The sequence below is a fragment of the Taudactylus pleione genome, unplaced genomic scaffold, assembly GCF_031769625.1.
Source record: "Taudactylus pleione unplaced genomic scaffold, aTauple2 ptg000352l, whole genome shotgun sequence".
NCBI lineage: Eukaryota > Metazoa > Chordata > Amphibia > Anura > Myobatrachidae > Taudactylus > Taudactylus pleione.
Genome location: NW_028284753.1, coordinates 10925803 through 10951252, shown reverse-complemented (window position 1 = coordinate 10951252; position 25450 = coordinate 10925803). Strand labels below are relative to the sequence as shown.

Below are 25450 nucleotides of genomic sequence, written 5' to 3'. Positions count from 1 at the left end.
ATGTACAGCATCCAAAATGCGATGCGTAGTAAATCCCGCCCTATATTTGATCTTCTCTCTGCAAATGACTTACCCTGTTCTATGTACAATATTTTTATCACAGTCCCCCAGCAATTATTGTTTTTCTGTATATACCCTATCACAGGGCCACAACTAGGGGGGCAAAGAGGTGCACGTGCACCGGGTGCCGAAATGCAGGGGGTAAAAAAGGGCTGACTCTTGTAGTGCGCGGCGACTTGGGGGCTGCAGATTCTATACGGGCTAGCCGTCCGCATGGACTCTGCTGAAAACGGCCATCCAAAAATGGCCGCTGCCAAGGAGGAGACAGATGCTAGAGGTCCTACTGGACTTCTAGTGTCTGTTAGGCCAGCGCAATGCACATAGCGTTCCCACAAGTGCCGGGAACACTGGCGCTGTCGGGAGAAGATGCAGAAAGCTGCATCTTCTCCCGTGAAACCCGCTGACAATGAGCATAAACCCCATGGCAACGAGCATGAAACCCCCTGCAAATGAGCATGTAACCCCTGGCAACGAGCATAAACCCCCTGGCAACGAGCATGAAACCTCCTGGCAACGAGCATGAAACCCCCTGGCAATGAGCATGAAACCCCCTGGCTATGAGTATGAAACACTCTGGCGACGAGCATAAACCCCATGGCAACGAGCATAAACCCCATGGCAATGAGCATGTAACCCCATGGCAACGAACATAAACCCCATGGCAACGGGCATGAAACCCCCTGGCAATGAGCATGAAACCCCCGACAACAAGCATGGAACCCCTGGTAATGAGCATAAAACCCCTGACAACAAGCAGGTAATTTAAAAGTAATTAGAAGCCTTACTGTGGGGCATAAAATGTTGTCGGGCAAATATGTAAGTGGCACTTTGGTAATAGGCATTACAGTGTGTGGCATAATGTGTAATGGGCATTATGGTGTGTGGAACAATGTAAGTCACTATACCAGGGTCGTCTGACTAGTGCACTGCCTTATGGAGGAGCAAGGACAAAATCCAGGTACGGTAAGGGAGGGGGCGCAAAATTACTGCCTTGCACCAGGTGACAGATATCCTAGTTTCGGCCCTGCCCTATCATTCCCCTCTTGTGTTTCAATACAGGATTTACATCCTCAGTGCCTGACCCATCATCCCATACATTCTTCCATTCATTGTCTTCCTCATAATATAACTTCAGTCTGGGGCAGATGTACCAAGCTCTGGAGAGTGATAAACTACCAACCAGCTCCTAACTGTCATTTTTCAAACACAGCCTGTAACATGACAGTTATGAGCTGAGTGGTTGGTAGTTTATCACTTTCCAGAACTTAGTACATCTCCCCCAAAATGATTAAGCCAGCATGTACACCCATTAGTGTGTGTTGTACAGTACCTACAAAACCAATGATGCTTTAACTATCTGTACATTGTAGTCACTGTCTTGTCTCTCAGCAGTCACTAGAAATGATCCCCAGCATTTTGTGTTTAAGTGGAATTCTTAACACATGCTATTGCTCCCTGAGGGAAGCTCATTGTTAATCACACAGGACATTTCTTCATGTTTCACCCTTCAGAGATGTTTTTATCCTTCTGTAAAACGTAAATTGGACTTTTGTTGATATTTTATCTATTGGCCTACCAGCAGTCTTCTCTCGTGTGTGCGGGCTATGAGTCATCTGTTGTTCAAGGGCTGCAGGGACCATAGGATACACAAACATGGGCTGGAAGCGGACAGCTGGATAGCCCTGTAATACTGTATAAACAATAAGTCACTCACCACACAGGGACAGTACTGCATAAAAACTAGTGCCAAAAATACAGTAATATGAGGCAAGGAGCCATAAAGTGACCTAATATATTCCATTCTCATACTCCAGCCCTTTGTCTTGCTAAGCAGTACACTGGAATACATCACAATTTACAATATAAAAATGTTCTACCTAATTGGCTTCACTGATAATTCACGTATTCATTTCCTCTGACGTGACTACATACAAATAGATAGTGGCTGAGTATTAATTTCCTATGACATGACATCATACAGATAGATAGCGGCTAAGTATACAATTCCTATTACATGACATCATACAGCTAGATAGGGGCTAAGTATACAAGTCCTATTACATGACATCATACCGATAGATAGCGGCTAAGTATACAATTCCTATTACATGACATCATACAGATAGGGGCTGAGTATACATTTCCTATGGCATGACATAATACAGATAGGGGCTGAGTATTCATGTCCTATAACATGACATCATACAGATAGGGGCTTAGTATACATTCCCAATGACATGACATCATACAGATAGATAGCGGCTAAGTATACATTTCCTATGACATGACATCATACAGATAGGGGCTGAGTATACATTTCCTATGACATGACATCATACAGATAGATAGGGGCTGAGTATGTATTTCCTATGACATTACGTCATACAGATAGATAGGGGCTGAGTATACATTTCCTATGACATGACATCATACAGATAGATAGGGACTGAATATACATTTCCTATGATACGACATTATACAGATAGATAGGGGCTGAGTATGTATTTCCTATGACATTACGTCATACAGATAGGGGCTGAGTATTCATTTCCTATGATACGACATCATACAGATGGATAGGGGCTGAGTATGTATTTCCTATGACATTACGTCATACAGATAGATAGGGGCTGACTATACATTCATGACATCACACAGATAGATAGGGGCTGAGTATTCATTTCCTATGATACGACATCATACAGATAGATAGGGGCTGAGTATTCATTTCCTCTGATATGTTTGACCACCGGACGTGAGCCCGGCGGTTCAAATCCCGACGCCGGCAGCCCGATGGAGGAGATCCCGACAGCGGAGGTAAGTTTACTATTACTAACCCTAACTCACCTTTAGGGGTGCCTAACCCTAACCTCTCCCCTTAGTGCCTAACCCTAAACCCCCCTCCTCGCACCCTAAACCTAACCCTCCCAGGGGGGTGCCTAACCCTAACCTCCCCCCCTATTACCTAGACCTATCCCCCCCTTCCCCTGGCCTAAACCTAACCCTCCCGGTGGGGGGGGTGCCTAACCCTAAATCGCTCTGTAGGATCCCTAAACCTAACTCCCCCATCCCCGGCTATGTGTATACTTTCCACCGTCGTTTCACGATCGTTCCGGGCGTCCTGTCCTGTTGGAGTTCCGGTGTCGGGATTAACACAGTCGTCGGTATACATGTCCTATGACATAACATCATATAGATAGATAGGGGCTGAGTATACATTTCCTCTGACATGACATCATACATATAGATAGGGGCTGAGTATTCATGTTCTATGACATGACATCATAAAGATAGATAGGGACTGATGTAGAGTGAGGCCTATGACAGTTTATATAGCGTAAAATACATAAAATGACATGACTAGAAACAGTGGTGTTATTAGGGGGGTGCGGGCCGCACCGGTTGAAAACATCCGACGGAGTGACACCAAAATAGCAGACCAGTCTTCCATTCATCACCTTCTCTGATGTGAATAAGATTAAACACAGTGTGGGGTCCCCCTGCCATAACATTAATCTGCCTTAAACTGGTCAGCCCAGTGCCGGATATCCTGAAAAATGAGGTTTCCCTCCTGAGGATCATCCAGCTTTGTGTTGAAAGCCTGGGGCTATTCCCCGCTCCCCTGGTGACAGTGAGTGCAGGGCTAATGTGTAAAGCATAAATTATAATATTGTTTTTTTTTTAATGGGCAGACTACAGATGCCAGAAAGCCTGCCCCGGTATGCTGGCACTTGTGTAATAACAAAAACCAGCATGCCTGGACATAAAGAGCCAACTGGCACCTGTAAAGAAAATATTAAAATAACAACAGTACAAACACACGACATGTGGAAGTATTTTATTTGAAACAAAAAAAACCCCGCACATCCTAAATACATTACTTACATACTTACTAGTGTTCACTCTAGGGCCGACGCCGGGCAGGGCACCAGACCTAGACAATGGGCATTTCTACACATGCGCCCGAAAAGGGGGCATGGTCAAGGAAAGGGGGCGTGTCTTCATGACGCGTCCCCTTTTCGTCACTCTTGGGGGCATGCACGGCACATTCGGACATGGTGGGCAGCACCAAGCGCTGCGGTCACTGTGAATGGATGCCGGGCGCATACATTCGCCGGCGGTGACCGCTGCACCGCCGTTTTCCCCACCTGCAGGAGGGGACGGCACACGCAGGCTGTTTTAGCAGGGCGCCGCGCCGGAGGGCAGGGTGCTTTCTGCCCTTTAGAAATAGGGCGCGGCGCCCTGCTGAATCAGCCTAACGAGAACGCTACTTAAGAAATTATTATTATTATTATCGTTTATTTATATGGCGCCACAAGTGTTATGCAGTGCCTTACAAAGTACATAAACAAATATACAGTGACTTACAGTACAATACAATACAATACAATACATTAAATACATTACAGGACATGGATAATATACATTGCTACATTCGCGAACATAACACCCAGATAAGCAACAATGCAAAGCAACCAAGTGTTATGTGCCCTGGTAGAGAGTAAGAAGTAGATGAAAGTATGGCAAGGAGATGCACAAGAGGGTAGGGGGCCCTGCTCATAGAAGCTTACATCCTAAGGGGGAGGGACAGACAAACAGGGGTGACACAGATGGGGTAGATGGTGAGGAAGGAGCATGTAGCAGCAAGTTAAAATGAGAGCTGGAAGGCTTTGATGAAGTAGTGGGTCTTGAGAGCCCGTTTGAAGGATTGTAGATAGGTGGAGAGTCTGATGGGGAGAGGGAGAGAGTTCCAAAGGTGGGGAGCAGCGCGGGCAAAATCTTGGAGGCGGGAGTGGGAGGAAGTAATCAATTGGCATGAAAGGCGGCGTGCATTTGTTGAACGAAGAGGGCGGACAGGAGAGTGAAGGGAGATGAGATCAGAGATGTAAATGGGAGAGGAATGGCTGAGGGCTTTGTAAGTGAGCGTGAGAACCTTAAATTGGGTTCTAAAAGGGAAGGGGAGCCAGTTGAGAGGTTGTAGGAGAGGGGAGGCAGATGCAGAGCGTTTTGAAAGGAAGATGAGCCGAGCAGCAGCATTGAGGACATACTGAAGAGGGGAGAGAAGGGATTCGGGGAGGCCAGATAGGAGGAGGTTACAGTAGTCCAATCTGGAGATGACCAATGAGTGTATGGGGGTTTTAGTGGCATCCTGGGTGAGAAAGGGTCTAATCTTGGAAATATTTTTAAGATGAAAATGACAGGACTGTGAGAGATTCTGGATTTGTGGTTTGAAGGAGAGGGAGGAGTCCAGGATAACTCCAAGACAGCGCATTTTGGGGCTAGAGAAGTTGTGCCATCAATTGATAAAGAAATGGTGGGAAGTGTGGTCATGTAGGGGGGAGGAAAGATGATTAGCTCAGTCTTAGACATATTAAGTTTAAGAAATTGCTGGGACATCCAGGAAGAGATGGCAGAGAGACAGTTGGAGACACGAGTGAGGAGAGAGGGAGAGAGGTCAGGGGAGGAAAGGTAGATCTGAGTATCATCAGCATAGAGATGATATTAGAGGTCAAAAGAACTGATGAGTTCACCTAATGAGGATGTATAGAGTGAGAAAAGGAGAGGTCCAAGAACAAACCTTGGGGAACACCTACTGCAAGAGGCTGTGGTAGAGAAGAGGAGTCATGAGAGGAGACAGAGAAGGATCGGTCAGAGAGGCAGGAGGATAGCCAGGAGAGGGCAGTATCACATAGACCAAGGGAGTGAAGGATTTGCAGAAGGAGAGGGTGGTCCACAGTGTTGAAAGCAGCAGAAAGGTCAAGAAGAATGAGCAGAGAGTAGCGGCCCTAAAGGTCATTGCTGACTTTTGTGAGGGCAGTTTCAGTGGAGTGGAGAGAACGGAAGCCAGACTGAAAAGGGTCAAGGAGGGAGTGAGAGGAAAGAAAGGTGGTAAGGCGCTTGTAAACAACACGCTCCAAGAGCTTGGAGGCAAAATTGAGGAGAGATATGGGACGGTAGTTGGAGAGAGTGTTAGAATCATGGGTAGGTTTTTTTAGTATGGGGGAGACAAGGGCATGTGTGAATGCAGACGGGACAGTGCCCAGGGCCGGCGCTTCCATTAGGCAGCTTTAGGCAGCTGCCTAATGGTGCCGGGACCTGAGGGGCAGCACGCTGAGGCTGCCATGGAGAGAGGGCATGGTCTTCCCTCTCCAGGAAGTCAGTCCTGCAGGATGCGAGACCCTGTGAATTCCCAGTGGCGGGCGCCTATCTACACCTCCCCCACCCCTGGAGAAGGCAATACACGCAGATAGAGTATAGCCTGCGGCAGCTGTGTCCGGCGCCGGCGACATCACTGGCCGGCCCACGCAACTGCTCCGCCTCCAGTCTTCAATGTCTCCTGTCCCGTGCTGCTAGCTTGGGCTGCAGGAATGTCTGGCCTCAGTCTACTCTTGGTTCCGCTGCCGTGTTTGGGGCGTAAGCAGCCAGCGGCCGCTCAGCCTGCCCTTCTTTATCTGACCCCCCTCCTCGGGATTCCGCTGCTTAGTACAGTGTAAAAAAAAAAATGCCCGATGGAGCATTTGCTCCGCCTTCAGACCCTCCGCGGCCCATCTCCAGCCTACTCCCAGACTTCTCACCAGGCAGCAGATACGATGTAGCACTGTGCCAGGCTCCCGGCGTCCAGCAGCAAACTGCCCCTGTGCTCAATGTGCTGCGGCACGTGGTAGGCACCAGCATGTAACATATTAAGTCTGTGAAATTTAAATATTATATATTAACTAATCTGGTGAGTGCCCTTGTAACTGCATATTTTAAATGTGTGGTATATTTCTATATATATATATATATATATATATATATATGGTATGTGTATATGTATATGAAAAAGGGTCGTGGTCTATACAAAAGGGGCGTGGTCTAGCGCCACGTTCCCGTTTACGTCACTAATGGGCGTGCCCAGCATCTTTGAGATGCGGGGCTGCCCACGGGATTCCTCCCCGCACTGTGAATGCGCACGGCATCTATTCTCTCTCTGCTCACCAGCAGTGCGTGTCCCCCAACTTCCACCACAACGTGGGACACTGCGGCCCGCGGGCGGGACAGCGGGACAGTCCCCAAAAAATGGGACTACAGTTGGGAGGTATGTATATATATATATATATATATATATACACAGTATATATTATAGTGATATGTGTATATATACCCAAAACAAGATGTAGTTAGCATCCCGGTGTGCAGTATGCCGTCAGGTGAAATACTGGCACCGAAATCCCGACAGCGTCAGGATCCCGGCACCAGAATCCGGACCACCGGCATCAAGAAGGTAAGTATTGGGCATTAGGGGGAGGGTTAAGGTGCGGGTTAGGGTTAGGCACTAGGGGGAAGGGCTAGGTTTAGGGTGCGGGGAAGGGGAGGTTAGGTTTAGGCTCTCGGGGGGAGGTTAGGTTTAGGCACCGAGGGGGGAGTGTTAGGGTTTGGGGAGGGGTAGGTTAGGTTTACAGTAGGCACTGGGGGGGAGGTTGGGGTTAGGCACCAGGGAGGGAGGGGTTAGGGTTAGGCTTACCTTTTGTCCTGACGGGTGTCAGGATTCTGACTGTTGGGATGCTGCTGTCGGTATTCTGACCAGCGGCATCCCAACCTCCGGGATTTTATACCCAACCCGTTATCTGGCACTCCACCTGTGCAAAGGGGGGGCAGGCAAAAGTTTTGCCTAGTACACCTAGAAGCCTTACAGTGCCTGATGAGAGGGAGAGATTAAGGAGGTGGGCAAGATGGGAGCAGGCAGAAGGAGAGAGGTTGCGGAGGAGACGTGAAGGGATAGGGTCAAGGGGGGAGGTGGAGGGGGGGGAGGACTGGATGAGGGACATGACTTCCTCTCCAGATACAGGGGAGAAGAAAGTTAGAGTTTGTAAAATGGAAGATGAGGGGTGATCTGGGAAGAGAGAGCAGGTGGATAGCAGGGGGACTGGTGGGATATGATGTCCTGACGTATGGAGTAAATTTTAGATGTAAAGTAGGTAGCGAAGTCGAGGGCAGAGAGCGAGGAGGGGAGGCGAGGAGGGGGTGGGCGGAGGAGGGAGTTGAAGGTGGTGAAGAGACGTTGGGGATTTGAGGACTGAGAGATGAGGTTCTTGAAATATGACTGTTTAGAGAGGGAAAGGGCAGCACTGTATGATGAGAGCATAAATTTGAAATGGAGAAAATCAGCCTTAGAGCGTGATCTTCTCCACTGTCGCTCGGCAGTTCGCGAACACTTTTGCAAGTATCTGGTGCATTTGGAATGCCAGGGTTGAGGTGTAAATCTGCGAGGGTGAATAGTGATCGCCGGAGCAACAGTAAGGGAGGTATTGTATAGGGAAATGGCTTGTTCAGGGCAGGAGAGAGACTTGATAGGGGAGAGAAGTGAGTCAAGCTGGGTTGAAAAATAAATGGTGTCAATAGCATCAATGTTACGCTTAGTGATGGTGGCCTTATGAGGTAGAGGAAGGTAAGGAGAGAGGGATAGGTTAAAAGAGAGAAGGTGATGGTCAGAGAGGGGGAATGGGGAATTGAAGTAATCATGTTCTCCTCTTCATTCCATGTAGGCATCCAATGGTCTTCTGTACAGGGCCTAAACCAAAATGAAAGTTCACTGCTATTGAAATTAATGGAGAAAGCGCTGATTGGCTGAGAGCATGGAAGTGCCGCTCTTAGCCAATCAGCGCTTCTTTCATTAATTTCAATTGCAGCAACCGCTAGTGACCTGTCATTGCAGGATAGGCACTGTACGCTGTAGATAGTAGATGAACCTCCTTATAAGCACACATAGATCTATTTATTAACATTATTTTTACTAAAATAAAGTGAAAAAAGGTGTTTTCACACCCTTTTCACATTATTTTAGTTTCACCTAAATTTACTAATGGGCAATTGGAGTAGAATTCGTAAAATTCCACTCCAAGCCCTAATTATCACATATATTTAGTAAGCCTGAGATTTACTAAAAGTAAATTGTGAAAAAATACCGGGGGAAGCCCTGGGATAATGCCACCTGGAGGCGTTATGATTTTCCAGGCTTTCCCCGGTTACTGGACTCCTGCTCTGCACTCACAGGCAGGGCAAATCCCGGACCCGGGCTCCAGTGATCAGCTTTGTGGTCTTAACAGACAAGACCAATAGTAATCTAGCACCTTTCGAACAGGTACAAGGATTAGACGGGTCATAGTGATTCCAAAAGGACCAAGTCATATGGACCATGAAGGTTATTCCAAGATCTCTAGTAATATAAGTTTCGACATCTGTCCAAAAGGACTGGACAACAGGACATATCCACATACAATGTAGGATATCAGCATCAGAGTTAGAGCATTTGAAACAGAATTATCAGATATGCCCACTAAAGTCTCAGTTTGGGAGTATAATATGCTCTGTGAAGTAATTTGTAGTGCATTTCGTAAGGAAGAAACTAATTGTCAATTTGACGCAGAGCTCAATGACTGCCTTTAAATCAGCTAATAGATTTATTTATAAGGTGCCACAAGCTCCGTACAAGTCAGGAAACAATTAAACAGAATAAAGCAAATAAAACATAACAGACATTAACATACAAGTCACGTGAGAACAGTTGTGCATCAGAACACGACTTATATAAATGATCAGAGTATAATCATAAAATTTCGAGCATACAAATCATGTAACGATCTTAGAGATAGCACAAAGGATGGACAGTATGCAAATAGGTAGACGTGGGGGACAGATGAGAGACAAGGCTAAGCGGGTCCTGGCTGCTCAAGAAAGCAGATGTGAATATAAATAAGCATTAAGTGAGTATACGTATACCTCCCAACAGAAACGTGTTAAAGGTAAGTGAAGGTGACTTTATAATTCAGAGCAATGCCTGTTTCTATAGAACTGGTAGATATTTTTACTGATTTCCTATCTAATCAAGGTTGTCTTTTTTTAAATTACTGTCAACCTTCTTCCATACACGTGAAAGAAGCTCAGTCTCCTCCCAATTAGGAAAGAGGTGACTCAGAAACTGTTGTGTGGTTTGTTCATCTCAGCTTTGGCTCATCCTGTCATACGTGAAGAAATATGGCTAAATGTAGCTTAGTTGAAGCCTGCATGTGCCCTGGGTGTTTCTCTGTTGTTGCTACGGCTTGATGGATCTATGCTGGCTGATTCAGGCCGGGTGCACTCCTCTGATATATCCCTGAACTCTTTTTTTGCAGTCCAAGGGGCTGATTCATAGTGAGTACTCTGCAGAGCCAGATTTACAACTCATGGGGCCATAGGCAAGATAGCAGTTTTGGGGTTCCCCTCCCTCAAACAATGCATAGCACTATATTTTCATTCCTGATTTATGCCCCTGTACAGCACCCTGAAGAAAAGGTCCGCAGCAGCACAGAACCCTTCTCCCCTCACAGCACAGAACCCCTCTTCTCTCACAGCACAGAACCCCTTTTCTCTCACAGCACAGACCCCCTCTCCCCTCACAGCACAGAACCCCTCTTCTCTCACAGCACAGAACCCCCTTTTCTCTCACAGCACAGACCCCCTCTCCCCTCACAGCACAGAACCCCTCTTCTCTCCCAGCACAGACCCCCTCTCCCGTCACAGCATAGACACACTCTCCTCTCATAGCACAGACCCCCTCTCCCCTCACCCCTCTTCTCTCACTGCACAGAACCCCTCTTCTCTCACAGCACAGACCCCCTCTCCCCTCACAGCATAGACACTCTCCTCTCACAGCACAGACCCCCTCTCCCCTCACCCCTCTTCTCTCACAGCAAAGACCCCCTCTCCCTTCACAGCACAGACCCCCTCTCCCCTCACAGCACAGAACCCCTCTTCTCTCACAGCAAAGACCTCATCCCCCCTTTACAGCACAGTCTCCCTTCACAGCACAGAACCCCTCTTCTCTCACAGCACAGACCCCCTCACCCCTCACAGCACAGAACCCCTCTTCTCTCACAGCACAGAATCCCCCTTCTCTCACAGCACAGACCCCATCTCCCCTCACAGCAGACTCCCTCTCCCTTCACAGCACAGAACCCCTCTTTTCTCACAGCACAGACCCCCTCTCCCCTCACAGCATAGACACCCTCTCCTCTCACAGCACAGACCCCCTCTCCCCTCTTCTCTCACAGCAAAGACCCCCTCTCCCTTCACAGCACAGACCCCCTCTCCCCTCACAGCACAGAACCCCTCTTCTCTCACAGCAAAGACCCCCTCACCCCTTTACAGCACAGACCCCCTCTCCCTTCACAGTACAGAACCCCTCTTCTCTCACAGCACAGACCCCCTCACCCCTCATAGCACAGAACCCCTCTTCTCTCACAGCACAGACCCCCTCTCCCCTCACAGCACAGACCCCCTCACCCCTCACAGCACAGAACCCCTCTTCTCTCACAGCACAGACCCCCCTCTCTCCTCACAGCACAGAACCCCTCTTCTCTCACAGCACAGACCCCCTCTCCCCTTTACAGCACAGACCCCCTCACCTCTCACAGCACAGAACCCCTCTTCTCTCACAGCACAGACCCCCTCTCCCCTCTCAGCACAGACCCCCCCTCTCCCCTCACAGTACAGATCCCTTCTCCCCTAACAGCACAGACCCCCTCACCTCTTTACAGCACAGACCCCCCCTCCCCTCACAGACCCCCTCACAGCACAGAGCCCCTCCTTTTACAGCACAGACCCCCTCACAGCATAGACCCCCACACCCCTCACAGCACAGTCCCCCTCTCCTAGCACAGACCCCCTCCCCCCACATCACAGATCCCCTCACAGAACAGACCCTCTCTCCTCTCACAGAGCAGACTTCCCTCCCCTCACAGCACAGACCCCCTCCCCTCACAGCACAGACCCCCTCTCCTCATAGCACAGACCCATTCCTCTTACAGCACAGACCCCTCTTCCCTCACAGCACAGAACCCCCTCCCCTCACAGTACAGAACCCCCTCCTCTCTCAGCGCAGACCACCCTCCCCACTTCTCACAGCACTTTTCTTCCCTCCCTGGCATGGCCGGTGGTTCAAATCTCGACAGCGGCTGCCAGACACAGGATTAAATCCTGATCGTCCTACAGTAAGTACTAACTAACCTAATTCTACCCCCTAACCCTGACCCTCCCTTAGGGGTGCCTAACCCTAACCTCCCCCCCAAGTGCCTAACTCTAACCCCCCTCTAAGTGCCTAAACCTTCCCCACAGCCTAAACCTAAGTCCCCCGAGGTTGGGTTGCCTAACCCTAACCTCCCCCCGGGGGTGCCTAGCCCTAACCCCCCTTCCCCTAGCCTAAACCTAACCCCTCGGGGGGATGCCTAACTCTAAATCCCCCCCGGGAACCCTAAACCTAACCTTCCCCCCGTGCGGATTTCGACGCCTGACATTAGTGCCTTGCCGGGATTAAGCAGTCAGGAAGCCGGCGGTTGGGATTACGTCCATCGGCTTCCCGCAAAACGTACCTACCGTGGATTTTTAGTATTTGCACTGCGTACCTGCATGGCAGAATGGCCATGGCTCCTCGAGTGGCTCTTCTCTGCCAGTGCCTCCCAGTCAGTGTACTAGTTGTAACCTGAGGTGATGATGCCACGTCGCCCTTAGCAATGCCAAGCCTCCTGAACGGGGATGGGGCAAGTGAGTGACAGTGACATGTGACTCACCATGACCATCTACCAGTACTTGGCCTAATGATAGGGCCAGCCCAGCCTGTAGCTCCGCCTCCTCCCCCGCCTCCTTCCGCGTGACTGTGCTGCTGCTTCCATACTGTACCAAACTTCTATACTGTGGCAGCCACAGTGTGGTTTGCGTCCTCTACCCGGCTGGTGCCAGTGCAGCAGGTTCTCTCCAGGGCCGGGTTTTAGGGGGGCCCGATCACAGGCCCCTTGGGACCTGCCGGGCCCTAGCAGCCGTTTAGGTTGCCTAGCAGTAAATCTGCCCCTGGTACTATGCCAGCCTGTGTAGACTACCTTGCGTGAAACCATGAGGCGGACGCTTTGTGATTCCTCATTATCCACAATAATAGGACGCTTCTGATTAGGTGACTGTCTATAAAGTAGGCAGGTCTGTCAGAGGTTATCTCATTTGCTTGCTTTTTTATATAATGGATTATGGCCCTGATTCAGAGCTGGACGCTCTGACAGAGCGCTCGCTCTGAATCAGGGCGTCTTTTTTTTTAATGGAGCGGCCTCCTGGCCGCTCGCATTGCTGTGGGTTGCCACCCACAGCTAATGCGAGCGGCCAGGATCCATCGGGCTTGCAACGAGACCCTTGTGGTAGGGTCTCGTGGCCGCAAGCCCCAGAGAGCTTTCGGCTCAAACAGAGCCGAAAGCTCTCCCACTGACATCACTTGTGATGTCAGTGGGGCCGCCCCCAGACAGTAGGCGTTCTCATGGGAACGCCTCCATCTGGGCAGCCACCCCCACGGCCCGCCCACCAAAGGGGGCGTGCTGTCAGTCAACATCGACAGCATGCCCCCTTTGGTGCGAGACCCGGAGCGACGGATTGCCCGTCGCTATCCGCGTCTCGCGCATGCGCACGACGGTGCCAGCTCCGTCGTGCGCATGCGCTCTGGGCCACCATCGACCCGGTTGCAAACGCTCAGCCACTGACAATGGGGATGTACACCATTTAGAGGAATGCTAAGGGTGGGTACATTAGGAGTAACAAAGGAGTTAGTAACCCAGTAGACCCTTTAGAGGTAAAAAGGGGGGTTACAAAAATGAGACTGAAACGTGACAAAGAAGGATCCAGCATACCATTTTACATTACCTATTAAACATGGGTGCAAACAGCTTTGATCTGAATGCAGCAATGGGTAACGGGTGACCTAGTATGACTAGCCTTCACCTGCGGCCCCTAGCTCTATGTCTTTGCTGAGAGTTAGGGGCCTATTTATGAAAGAATATTTGCGGGATGTCCCCCGAAAACGCACATTTTTGGTGGGCATACCAACAAATATTACTTATCCTCCAGTGGCGTAAATTCATCCCAGACGCGCGGAGGCAAGATATAATTTGGTGCCCCCCTGTCAGCACCGCTGACACTATAATGTAACAATTTGCATGCAGACAGGCTATAGATAGACGAAGGTAGCATCTGATGGTCTGACATGGAGCTTTCCACTAGTGTATGGTGGCTTCCCAGGTGCCGGGAAGGGGTGCCATATATTAGCCGGCCATGACAGTACACTCCGGGTACATAGTTACAGCCCTAAGTTGGGTGAATATGCTGTGAACAATGGAGGAGGTGCCCCTTAAGAGCTGGAGCCCGGCGGCAGGCGCCTCTATTGTCTCCCATGGTTCTGCCCCTGTTATCCTCTGAATGTATGTATGGGGATCGCAGGAAATTTTGGCCATATCTGCTTCTATACCCTTTTTTTTCTTTCACAAAAGTAGCCTCGCTAAACTGGCAGATTTACCAAGCTCCAGAATGTTTTGCATGGCATTAGCTTGTGTAGCCTATGTAGCCTCGGAAGAGCGGGAGGAAAAAGCGGAAAGTAAAGTGATCGCAAATGCAATCACTTTACTTCTTACTGATCGCCAGGATGGTCTCTCATCGGAGCCCCTGTCTCAGCTACTCAGGGGTCTTACATTGCGGCAATAAGCTATCTTTAATATCAGGGTCTGGCCGCAATTAATAATAAATATGCCCCATATTCTCTACTTTATGTCATAAAGCAGAGAATATGACTGAAAGGGAGCAGCCAGAGAGGTCACACAGTGAATTTGCGCATCACATGTAATCAAAGGAGGAGGAGAGAGTGCAGTGTACTTTGTACCACATGGTCTCCCTCTTAAGCTGGGCCATCCACTATACAATTATCTGTCAGATATCTGTGCAATCTGGCTGGTTGGAATGAAAACCTGGTAATGTATGGGAGCAAATGATAGTCGATCATATGGTTTTAAACACTGAAAAAAGGACAAAACAAATTGTTCAAATTGGTTAATTTTGTGTGTTTTAACCAATTTGTCTGAACAACCATTTTTGGCTATTTTCCAGTGTTTGTGAGCAAATGGACGATTGTCGTTTGCTCCCATACATTACCAGGTTTTCATTCCAACCAGCCACATTGGACAGATATCTGACAGAAAATTGTATAGTGGATGCCCAGTTTAACCTCTGATTGAAAAATGGAATATAGGGTCCTAAGGCCACGTTGAAGCATTTTGTGATAAGTAGAGGTTTGAGTCACCTATGGGGGCATTTTGGACAATGAAATGGCATTAGAGGCAAATGAGATCTTTTTGGAATGAATCATGTAGGCATGTCTAGGTTGTTTAGGAGCTTTTGACTATTAGAGGGTCGGCCTATGTTTTGTGCATAGTGCAAAACACAGACTAGACAGTGTAAGGTCCCTATTAGTTGCTGTACTGTGCATGTCTTTACACCAATAACTTGTATCTGTTGAATAGGATTTGGAGTAGTGAAAAAAAAGCGTTTCAATTACAGATTGATATAAGAACCGGAAGTTAACATTTTATTTTTCAAAAAGTGTTCAATAAATGTTATAGGATTCAACATCACTAGAGCCATGTTTTATAGTGCTTAATAGTAATTTCTATGTAACGGACCCATTCATTAAAGTATGTTATGCAGGTGATATCACTAGTTCATGTATCTCCTGGTTACAATTATCCCCCAATAGTTTCCACAGTCCTCATACTTTAGTACGGGGATGTAGAAATTATGCCATTCATCAAGTTAAGGTATTTTTTTTCAGAACTAGGGTAACTGTTCGCCCCATGTGAGATTTTGACTTGCATTTAATTGAATCTCACCTGTGTGTGGGAGACATATTGGAGTTCCTCCCAGAGAGATTTTAAAAAGACGATTATCATTTGTGGAACGACAACTAAGAAGAATGAGATGCATATTTAAGGGGTACTTAACATTTTTATGTTGGAGTGTTGCTTCCAGTATATTCTTTGCAACAGTTATAATATGCAGCATCATCAATGCCTACTGTCAGAAGAAAAACAATACAGTACGTAATTTGTTATTTGGATGTAAATTCCACAAATAATTGTATCTATATGTAAAATATATTTATATTATTAGTTTTCTTTTTAGCCTCCGTCAGACATCAGAAATTGGTTAAATACATGTCTCTGTCTTCATTTACAGCGGACTGTTTTGCAGAAGAATTTGAAGATCGTTATTTAGATACTAAAGTCACAGGACAGACATTTCGATACTCTGCTCTTTCACAGTCTGCAACACTTACTCCAGAAACTCCCACAAGAAGTACTCCCAAGCGCCTTGAATTTGTCTACCTGGTGAGTTCCCATAATCATTCCAAAGATTTGCATAACCAGTAATCCATACACCTATCTACTAAATCTTGTCTTGTAGGTAATTCTCAATGACTTTTAATTAGTTTTATTTGTATTATAATAGTTTTGATCGAGATTAATGATTTAACAGCCTAAGGGGTCAATATATTAGCATGCCCCCCCTCCCCGCCTATCACAGCAATGCAGTAGGTCTTAGCGCTGAAATGTATTACAAACGTATTACAGGGAGACAGACTGGAGATGTGTTACAGTAACTCAGCTCTCTGGCGATCCCTGTCCTAGTGCTCTTGCTATTTGGAGTGACTCCTAGCTGGCACCATGCACATGTGCTAGATCTCACAAAAGTGCAAGATTTCACTCTGCAATGATGGCGCACGCATGTACATTGTCTGGTGGTTGGACTTGTAAGTAACCATAACGCCATCCTCAGATGGCACTATATGGTAGTAGGCAAGCGACAAAACACTCAGCTGGAGAAATCTCTCATACAGCCATTTAATACATTTGCAGAATCTGGAATCAAGCAGAAAATAGGCTTTATTACCACATCATGCATTTACCCCCAATGTGTTAGTGGCATTTTAGATGATATATGACAGGCCACCTAATGCAGGGGTCTAAAGTTGATAAAAGTGATTCAGAGAATTTGTTGATGAGTAGTTGATGAGATCTAGTGCAACAGTGGTGAAGCTTATAGTGAAGACTCTGTCTACCCCCCCACATTTTACACACTATGCGTGACAGACACTCACTCCCACAACTTGCAGTACAGGTTCATTTTTTACAGTACAAAAATGATTTGTCTATAGTGCTAAGCAACTGATTTAAAATATACAGATAAGAATGGAGGCAGCAATTCAATCAGATGTGTGCTTGGTTTTCTCAGACAGTTCTATGGATCAGGTAGATTTTTGAATGTATCACTTATACCGCTTTTACACCGAAATTCCGGGTCTGACCCGGAGATGGAACAGAGGGCCTGATTCAGAGTTGGGAATAGAGTGAGATATCTCTCAACTTTGAACCTGAACAAACCATGTTGTAATGCAAGGGGTGTAAATACATACATTTTTTTACATGTGGGGTAAATACTGTCTGCTTTTGCATGTAGCCCACAAATACTGCACAGCTTTATTATTACTCTACAACAGTGGTTCTTAAACTCGGTCCTCAGGACCCCACACGGGTCACATTTTCCATTTCACCTAGCAGGTGCACAGGTGTAGTCATTACTCACTGACATATTTTAAAAAGGTCCACAGGTGGAGCTAGTTATTTCACTTATGTTTCTGTGAGGGAACATGGAAAACATGCACTGTTTGGGGTCCCGAGGACTGAGTTTGAGAACCTGTGCTCTACAATTTAGATGTCACTTTGGAAACACTCCTCCCAAATCTAAATCTCTGCACATTTTAAATCTGTCCCACCTGCAGTGTAGCATGGTTTCACCAAGATGATCAGTTGAGAGAGATATCTCACTCTATTCCCAAGTCTGAATCAGGAACAGAGTTCCAACCCGAATCAGACCCGGAATTCCCCCAACGCCGACCTAGGATATTCCTGAGTTGGCGCCGTTCACACCGGAGACGGGTCTGCATTGACGCCAACACCAATCGGCCGGCATGCGGAGCGCTCCAGGTAATCGTGACCCGGAGCGCGCCGTTCATACTGCAGGGTTTCACGGGTTATTCCCGTGTTAAACCCTGCAACTTAGACCAAACCAAACCAAGACGCTACACAGGTTATCCCTGCAATAACCCGGGTTTCAGCTCTGGTGTAAAAGGGGTATTAGATATTACCATACAAGTAGGTGCTCATATCTTCTGGACACTTGCTGATATAAAGAACCACAGAATATATTGCAGCATATTGTAGTTTAGCCTATACTAATATTCGAGATTGAGCCCAATCAGCATATTTGGATCTATACATTCTTTATACATGATAATGTCCATCATGCAAGTTAGGATACAGCTACTGTACCAATGACACAGTCCACACGTACACAGGAACAGAACACAAGAGAAGTCTTCCGCATACACACTGCTGGTGAGGTGCTCTGATAATTACTGCTGGTGAGGTGCTCTGATTAATACTGCTGGTGAGATGCTCTGATTACTACTGCTGGTGAGGTGCTCTTGATTATTACTGCTGGTGAGATGCTCTGATTATTACTGCTGGGGAGCTGCTCTTAATATTACTGCTGGTGAGGTGCTCTGATTATTACTGCTGGTGAGGTGATCTAATTATTACTACTGGTGAGGTGCTCTGATTATTACTGCTGGTGAGGTGCTCTCATTATTACTTCTGGTGAGGTGATCTAATTATTACTGCTGGTGAGGTGCTCAAAGCATTACTGCTGGTGAGGTGTATTACTGCTGGTGAGGTGCTCTAATTATTACTGCTGGTGAGGTGATATAATTATTACTTCTGGTAAGGTGATCTCATTATTACTGCTGGTGAGGTGCTCTGATTATTACTGCTGGTGAGGTGCTCTGATTATTACTGCTGGTGAGGTGCTCTGATTATTACTGCTGGTGAGGTGCTCTCATTATTACTGCTGGTGAGGTGCTCTCATTATTACTGCTGGTGAGGTGCTCTCATTATTACAGCTGTTGAGGTGCTCTCAATATTACTGCTGTTGAGGTGCTCTCATTATTACTGCTGGTGAGGTGCTCTCATTATTACTGCTGGGGAGGTGATCTAATTATTACTGCTGGTGAGGTGCTCTGATTATTACTGCTGGTGATGTGCTCTCATTATTACTTCTGGTGAGGTGATCTAATTATTACTGCCGGTGAGGTGCTCTAATTATTACTGCTGGTGAGGTGCTCTAATTATTACTTCTGGTAAGGTGATCTGATTATTACTGCCGGTGAGGTGATCTGATTATTACTGCCGGTGAGGTGCTCTGATTATTACTGCCGGTGAGGTGCTCTGATTATTACTGCTGGTGAAGTGCTCTGATTATTACTGAATGAGGTGATCTCATTATTACTGCTGGTGAGGTGATCTAATTATTACTGCTGGTGAGGTGCTCTAATTATTACTGCTGGTGAGGTGCTCTCATTATCACTGCTGGTGAGGTGCTCAAAGCATTACTGCTGGTGAAGTGCTCTCATTATTACTGCTGGTGAGGTGATCTAATTATTACTGCTGGTGAGGTGCTCTGATTATTACTGCTGGTGAGGTGCTTTCATTATTACTGCTGGTGAGGTGATCTAATTATTACTGCTGGTGAGGTGCTCTCATTATTACTGCTGGTAAGGTGATCTAATTATTATTGCTGGTGAGGTCATCTGAATATTACTGCTGGTGAGGTGATCTGAATATTACTGCTGGTGAGGTGCTCTGATTATTACTGCTGGTGAGGTGCTCTGATTATTACTGCTGGTGAGGTGATCTAATTATTACTGCTGGTGAGGTGCTTTCATTGTTACAGCTGGTGAGGTGATCTAATTATTACTACTGGTGAGGTGGTCTCATTTTACATGGTCTTTGTATTGTAAATTATAGCAGGACATTATTTCTATACAACACATTTAGGCCCTCATTCAGAGGCGCTCTGAATGAGGGCGGCCACTTGACTTTTCAAGTGCGGCCTCCTGGTCGCTAGCTAAGCTGTGGGTTACCACCCACAGCTTTAGCAACTGACCAGGTTGATGGTCGCGATGGTCAAGACCATCGCGACTATCGGGGCTTGCGACGAGAACCTAAGGTTGGGTCTCGGCAACCGCAAGCCCCAGGGAGCTTCCGGCTCTGATCGAGCAGGAAGCTCCCCACTGACATGACTGCTGATGTCAGTGCGGCCGACAAAACGGCAAGCGTTCCTTAAGGAACGCCTCCGTTTGTGAAACCACCCCCCGCCATGCCTACAAAACGGGGCAAGCTGTCGATCACCATCGACAGCCGCCCCTTTTGTAGTGAGCTCCGGAGTGAGAGAATTTCTCTTTCGCTCCGGGGCTTGCACACGCACAGTGCGGCCGCTGTGCGTGCGCAAACCCTAAACATCGACCCGCTTGCGAGCGGGTCTGATCAACTGAATAAAGCACTGACTTACATGTTAATATCTAGCAGACTGACACATAAATAACTTGTTAGGAGATATATAATCACTAAAGCTTCCTAAGAAAACTGGTGTGTTACAATATAAATAGAACTAATTTCTATCTATGAAGCGCAACTTTTTGCAATAACAGACACTGGGCCTGATTCACTATGGATCTCTATTCTGCTTATACGCACGCAACACAGTTGCTAATGTCAGCGGTGTCATGTAAATGTTTGCACTTGCATTGCGATCGCTGCCTGACATAAAGACATCTGTATATTTGGCTAACACAGCGAAACAATCGGTAACATCGGACAGTTAATTAAACCCAGACCTTACTCAGGAATTGCTTACTGCAGCGCACTCTATGAGGCTTCAGGCGGCATCTGGTATCTCAGTGGCTAATGTATTCATGCCCATGCAACGGTGTTGAAACGCACTGGCACGCCTGCGTTCGCCCGACCACCCCCCGTCACCACCTACAAACTGCACTTCCTGTCAATCACTCTGCCATGGGTCTGCGTACGACAATAAAGGGCTGCAGGAACTGCGATCGCAGCGTCTAGCACATGCGATGCATGCGCGGTGCGAATTAATCAACCGATTGCGTGCATATAAGCAACTGTGTTCCTTGCTGAATCAGGCCCACTGAGTCACCTGCAGCCCTTTACTGTCCTCCATTTCACCCTCACCTCCAGCCCTGGAGGCAAACAAGTCGATGGGATTGGAATACTTCATTCTCCTCACTGCACATTTACAAATCAACCAACTATTCAATCACTTCTCATTTCTGAAGTACATAATATTCAGAATTTTTACATTTTCTCTCTGCAGATTGTTGTAATCTAACAACCCACTGGACCACATCAATAACCCCTTATTTCTTATCCTCTGAAATCCTCACCATCATCATGGATGATATGAACATCCCTATCCAATCTTACTTCCTACTTTAAAGAAAAGAACAAGATGGATGTGAAATCTTATTCTCTTCTGCAAGTAACATTCTGCCCAGTTCCTCTCCTGTGCTCTGTGGAACGGTCTAAATCTAAAGACCATTACTCGCTTCTTCTGGACTTCTCTTCTGCATTTTACAGTGTTGACCACTCTCTTCTTATGTAGGGCCTAATTCAGTGGTGGACGCAGTGTCGATGTTTGCGCAGTTGAGCAGTTATTTGCTACTGCGCATGGGCAAAAAGCCGAAAAGTCTTGTAAACTCTTGAGGTGCATGCGCACCACTGAGTGTACACAGAGATCGCTGCTGGGTATAGAATTGCTCCATCTGAGCTGGTTGTGACAAAGCCATGGGCACTCCTGGGTGGTGACTGGGAGGTGGCCTGAAGTGAACGCAAAGAAAGGCCGCCTCGCGGGTGTGTTATGGGAGTGTCATGTGGCATGATCATGAGGCCTTACAATTGACAAAATATATATATGCCTTTATCATGAGGCTTTATAATTGGTAAATATATTACGTGTGGGGTGAGCATTTGGGCATAGGGCCCCCAGCGCTACTCTGGCTGGGCCTCTTCAGGGCATCACCACTTAAAACATAGGCCCTCATTCTGAGCTGTACGCTCTGAGCAGAGCGCACGCTCTGAATGAGGGCCGCCCTCCATAATTATGGAGCGTCCTCCTGGACGCTCGTATAGCTGTGGGTCACCACCCACAGCCTATACGAGCATGCAGTTTGATGGCCGCGATGGTCTTGACCATCGCGACCATCGCCACTGCGAGCCAGAGCCTGCGGTTGAGTTTTTCAACCGCAAGGCCCGGAGTGATTTTGGCTCTATCAGAGCCAAAATCACTCCCACTGACATCACTAGTGATGTCAGTGGGCCGGCTTCTGACGGTAGGCGTTCCCTTGGGAACGCCCCCGTCAGGGAGGCACGCCCCCGGCACGCCCACCAAAGGGGGCGTGCTGTCAATCAACATCGACAGCACGCCCCCTTTGATCAGACACAACGGAGCTCCCGCCGTCGTGCGCATGTGCAGTGCACAACATCGACCCACTTGCGAGCGGACAGCCGCTTGCGAGTGGGTCTGAATCAGGCCCATAGTCACTTTTCATATCACATTTTATGTTTGTTTTTTATTCATGTAATTTTTTCACATATATTTTAGCCCTTTTTCAACACTTATTAATTATTCTCACACATCTATACTTTACACTTCACTGTTACCCTTTTTCCTTTTTTCATGTGATGCCCTGGGGGCGGTCCTGGGCTGGACGATTTTTGTGGTGCCCTGTGTCCCAGACGTGAACCCCTTAGTGTTAGGGACTGCTAGTAACAGAGCAGCCGTGACGTGGCCTAGCAGCTTCCCATGGATTTGCAAATGCATGCAACAAATATCTCTGAATTTCTATCACCATATAGTCTTCATGTATTGTTGCAGGTACAATTCAGTGTGCTGAGGAACTATAGGGGGTTAAACCCCCCCTTTTTTTCTACTTGGTATGACCCCTCCCTTTCATGCACCTGAAGAGTACTGCCAGATTGATTTAAGCAGCTGCCATTTTCTGTTTGTTGGGCCATGTTAAGTAATGTGTCTTTTGAATGTCCTCTCACCAACTCAATTCCAGTCTTTCAAGTTAATTATAATCATACCAGTCAACAGAAGCTACCTATAAACTCAACCCCTATGTGGCTATGCAGGTGTTATCCAGTTGGTTTCCAAATCTTGTTACTTGTTACTTACATGTAAGAAACATTTCCAGATGCTGTAAAATCTTTGATACATGCACTCATTACATTTTGCATTGACTATTGCAATTCCTTCCATACTGGTATTCCTCTAACCAGTATTTCACCCCTACACTCTACTTTGAATGCAGCGGCGAACCGTTTCCTCGCAAAACGTTCTTTGACTGCTAGTCCGCTCTGTCAATCGCTACATTGGTTTCCACTACTTTACTTTATAAAATACTTATTTGAAATACTAAGCCATTAACAAAGCTGCTCCGACATACATCTCTTCCTTTGTCTCAAAATATCTCCCAGTTCGACGCCTTTGCTCTGCCCTAGGTTTGCGATTCATCCACACTCATTAAATGATCCCTTTCCAAAGTATGGGACTGTTGTATGCTGCAATCACTCTGTGGAATGTCCTCCATTAGGTAAGAAGACTTTCCCTTTGCCTCCAAATCTTCAAGTGCTGACTGAAAACTAATTTCTTTAGGCAAGCTTGCCAAATGCCTGAGTCACCTTCTTTAATTCTATAGACTTTTACGCTACACTACACATTAGCATTTATTATTTTCCTACTGTATATTCAAAAATTCTCTGCCCCAGGCTGGATCCACTAAGCACATTTTCCATTTGCTACTGCAGATGACTGATCCAATACACAATAAATGCACCTAGGGGCCTATTCATCATCACTTAATTTTCACAAAAGCAGGTGAAAATGCACATTTCACCTGCAATTGTAAATATTAAGTTATCGGGCCATTCATCAAGAGGGTAAAGCAGGAGATATCACAGATATCTCCTACTTACCTTCCTCTCGTGGAATGGCCCGCTGTCCCCATACACTAGTATCACAGATATCTCCTACTTACCTTCCTCTCGTGGAATGGCCCGCTGTCCCCATACACTAGTATCACAGATATCTCCTACTTACCTTCCTCTCGTGGAATGGCCCACTGTCCCCATACACTAGTATCACAGATATCTCCTACTTACCTTCCTCTCGTGGAATGGCCCGCTGTCCCCATACACTAGTATCACAGATATCTCCTACTTACCTTCCTCTCGTGGAATGGCCCGCTATCCCCATACAGTAGTATCACAGATATCTCCTACTTACCTTCCTCTCGTGGAATGGCCCACTGTCCCCATACACTAGTATCACAGATATCTCCTACTTACCTTCCTCTCCTGGAATGGCCCACTGTCCCCATACACTAGTATGGGGACAGTATTCATCAAGCTCTGAAAATATAATATTTTTGGAGCTTGACTGCGGGAGCATTCGCCATCTTCAGACGGTGAATGCTCCTGCTCCAGCATCGCAACCCGCTCCTTCCCTTTCAGATCCCTCCGCCCCTGTCCGGCTCCTTCCGCCGAACATCGGGGCTCTTGTGCGCGTGCGTGACCTGTAGGTCACGCATACGCACTCCCGTCACTGCTCCAACAGGAGTAGGGGAAAGATTCACTGCTCAGAAAAGGAGCAGTGAAGCGGCTCGCAGGGACAGCTGATATCGCATTAATCTCATTTCTCACATTCCAATTCTCTATAGCTTATAAGAAGGGCACTCTTACCTCTCTGTTGTATGATAACCACTTAACTGGCTAATGTTTTTTTCCAAAATTTGCCTACAGATTGCCAAAATTGTCAATGGTTTTTTTTATTATCAAATAATGTAAATAATAGATTTTTATACCTGAATAAGTATATATTTTTAACATACTGTATATGCAGATTTGTCAATATAATTATACTGAATCATATTTACATACATATTGTTTACATAATTTCATAATAAAAACATATTGACAATTTTGGGGACAGTTTTGGGAAAATATTTCTATACAGTTTAAAAAGAACAACTTTACTGTGTCATCTATATAGTATTTTTTTTTTAATTGTATAAAACTACCACTTCACAGTCCTGCTAGAAGAGCATTCAACCACAGGGGGTGGGCACTGCCTGGGATAGGAGGAGATTAGGATCTGGATCACCCTACTCTGTTGCCATGGCGGGAAGAAGGGAAGGTGGGGATTCGAAAGAGCAGATGGGCCTGTAGGGTCTCCTAAGCCCGGCTACTAGTGGACAATTACAGTTATTTCTTACTTCATATCCGATGCATCCATGTCAGGAAAATCCCAGTTTGGCGGGATTGCATCTGGTGCGACCATGCCCGACAAGTGGTTAATATCCAATCTTCTATTTACAGTTTATCCTTATGGTAAATCACTACAAAGTATGCTGGTGCTATATAAATAAATAATAATTGAATTCTAATAAATGAATGTTAATTATACGGTAGTTCAATTACCTATAGCGGTCCTGCACTGTTACTCATCTCATATATAACACTATATATGAATGTATGTAGTTGCATATTATAATTAAAGGTTTTTTTTATATATTTTTTTTACGTATTTTAGAATAAAA

At 46.7% G+C, this 25450-nt stretch overlaps 1 protein-coding gene across 1 annotated transcript in view; it reads left to right on the top strand.

Moving 5' to 3' along the window:
* Positions 1-25450, top strand: part of NHSL2 (NHS like 2) — a 189950-nt gene that overhangs the window by 123293 nt on the left and 41207 nt on the right. Inside the window, exon 3 of the mRNA XM_088444265.1 lies at positions 16111-16262. Within this exon, the coding sequence (XP_088300391.1) occupies positions 16111-16262 (152 nt within the window). The remainder of the gene's footprint in view (positions 1-16110; positions 16263-25450) is intronic.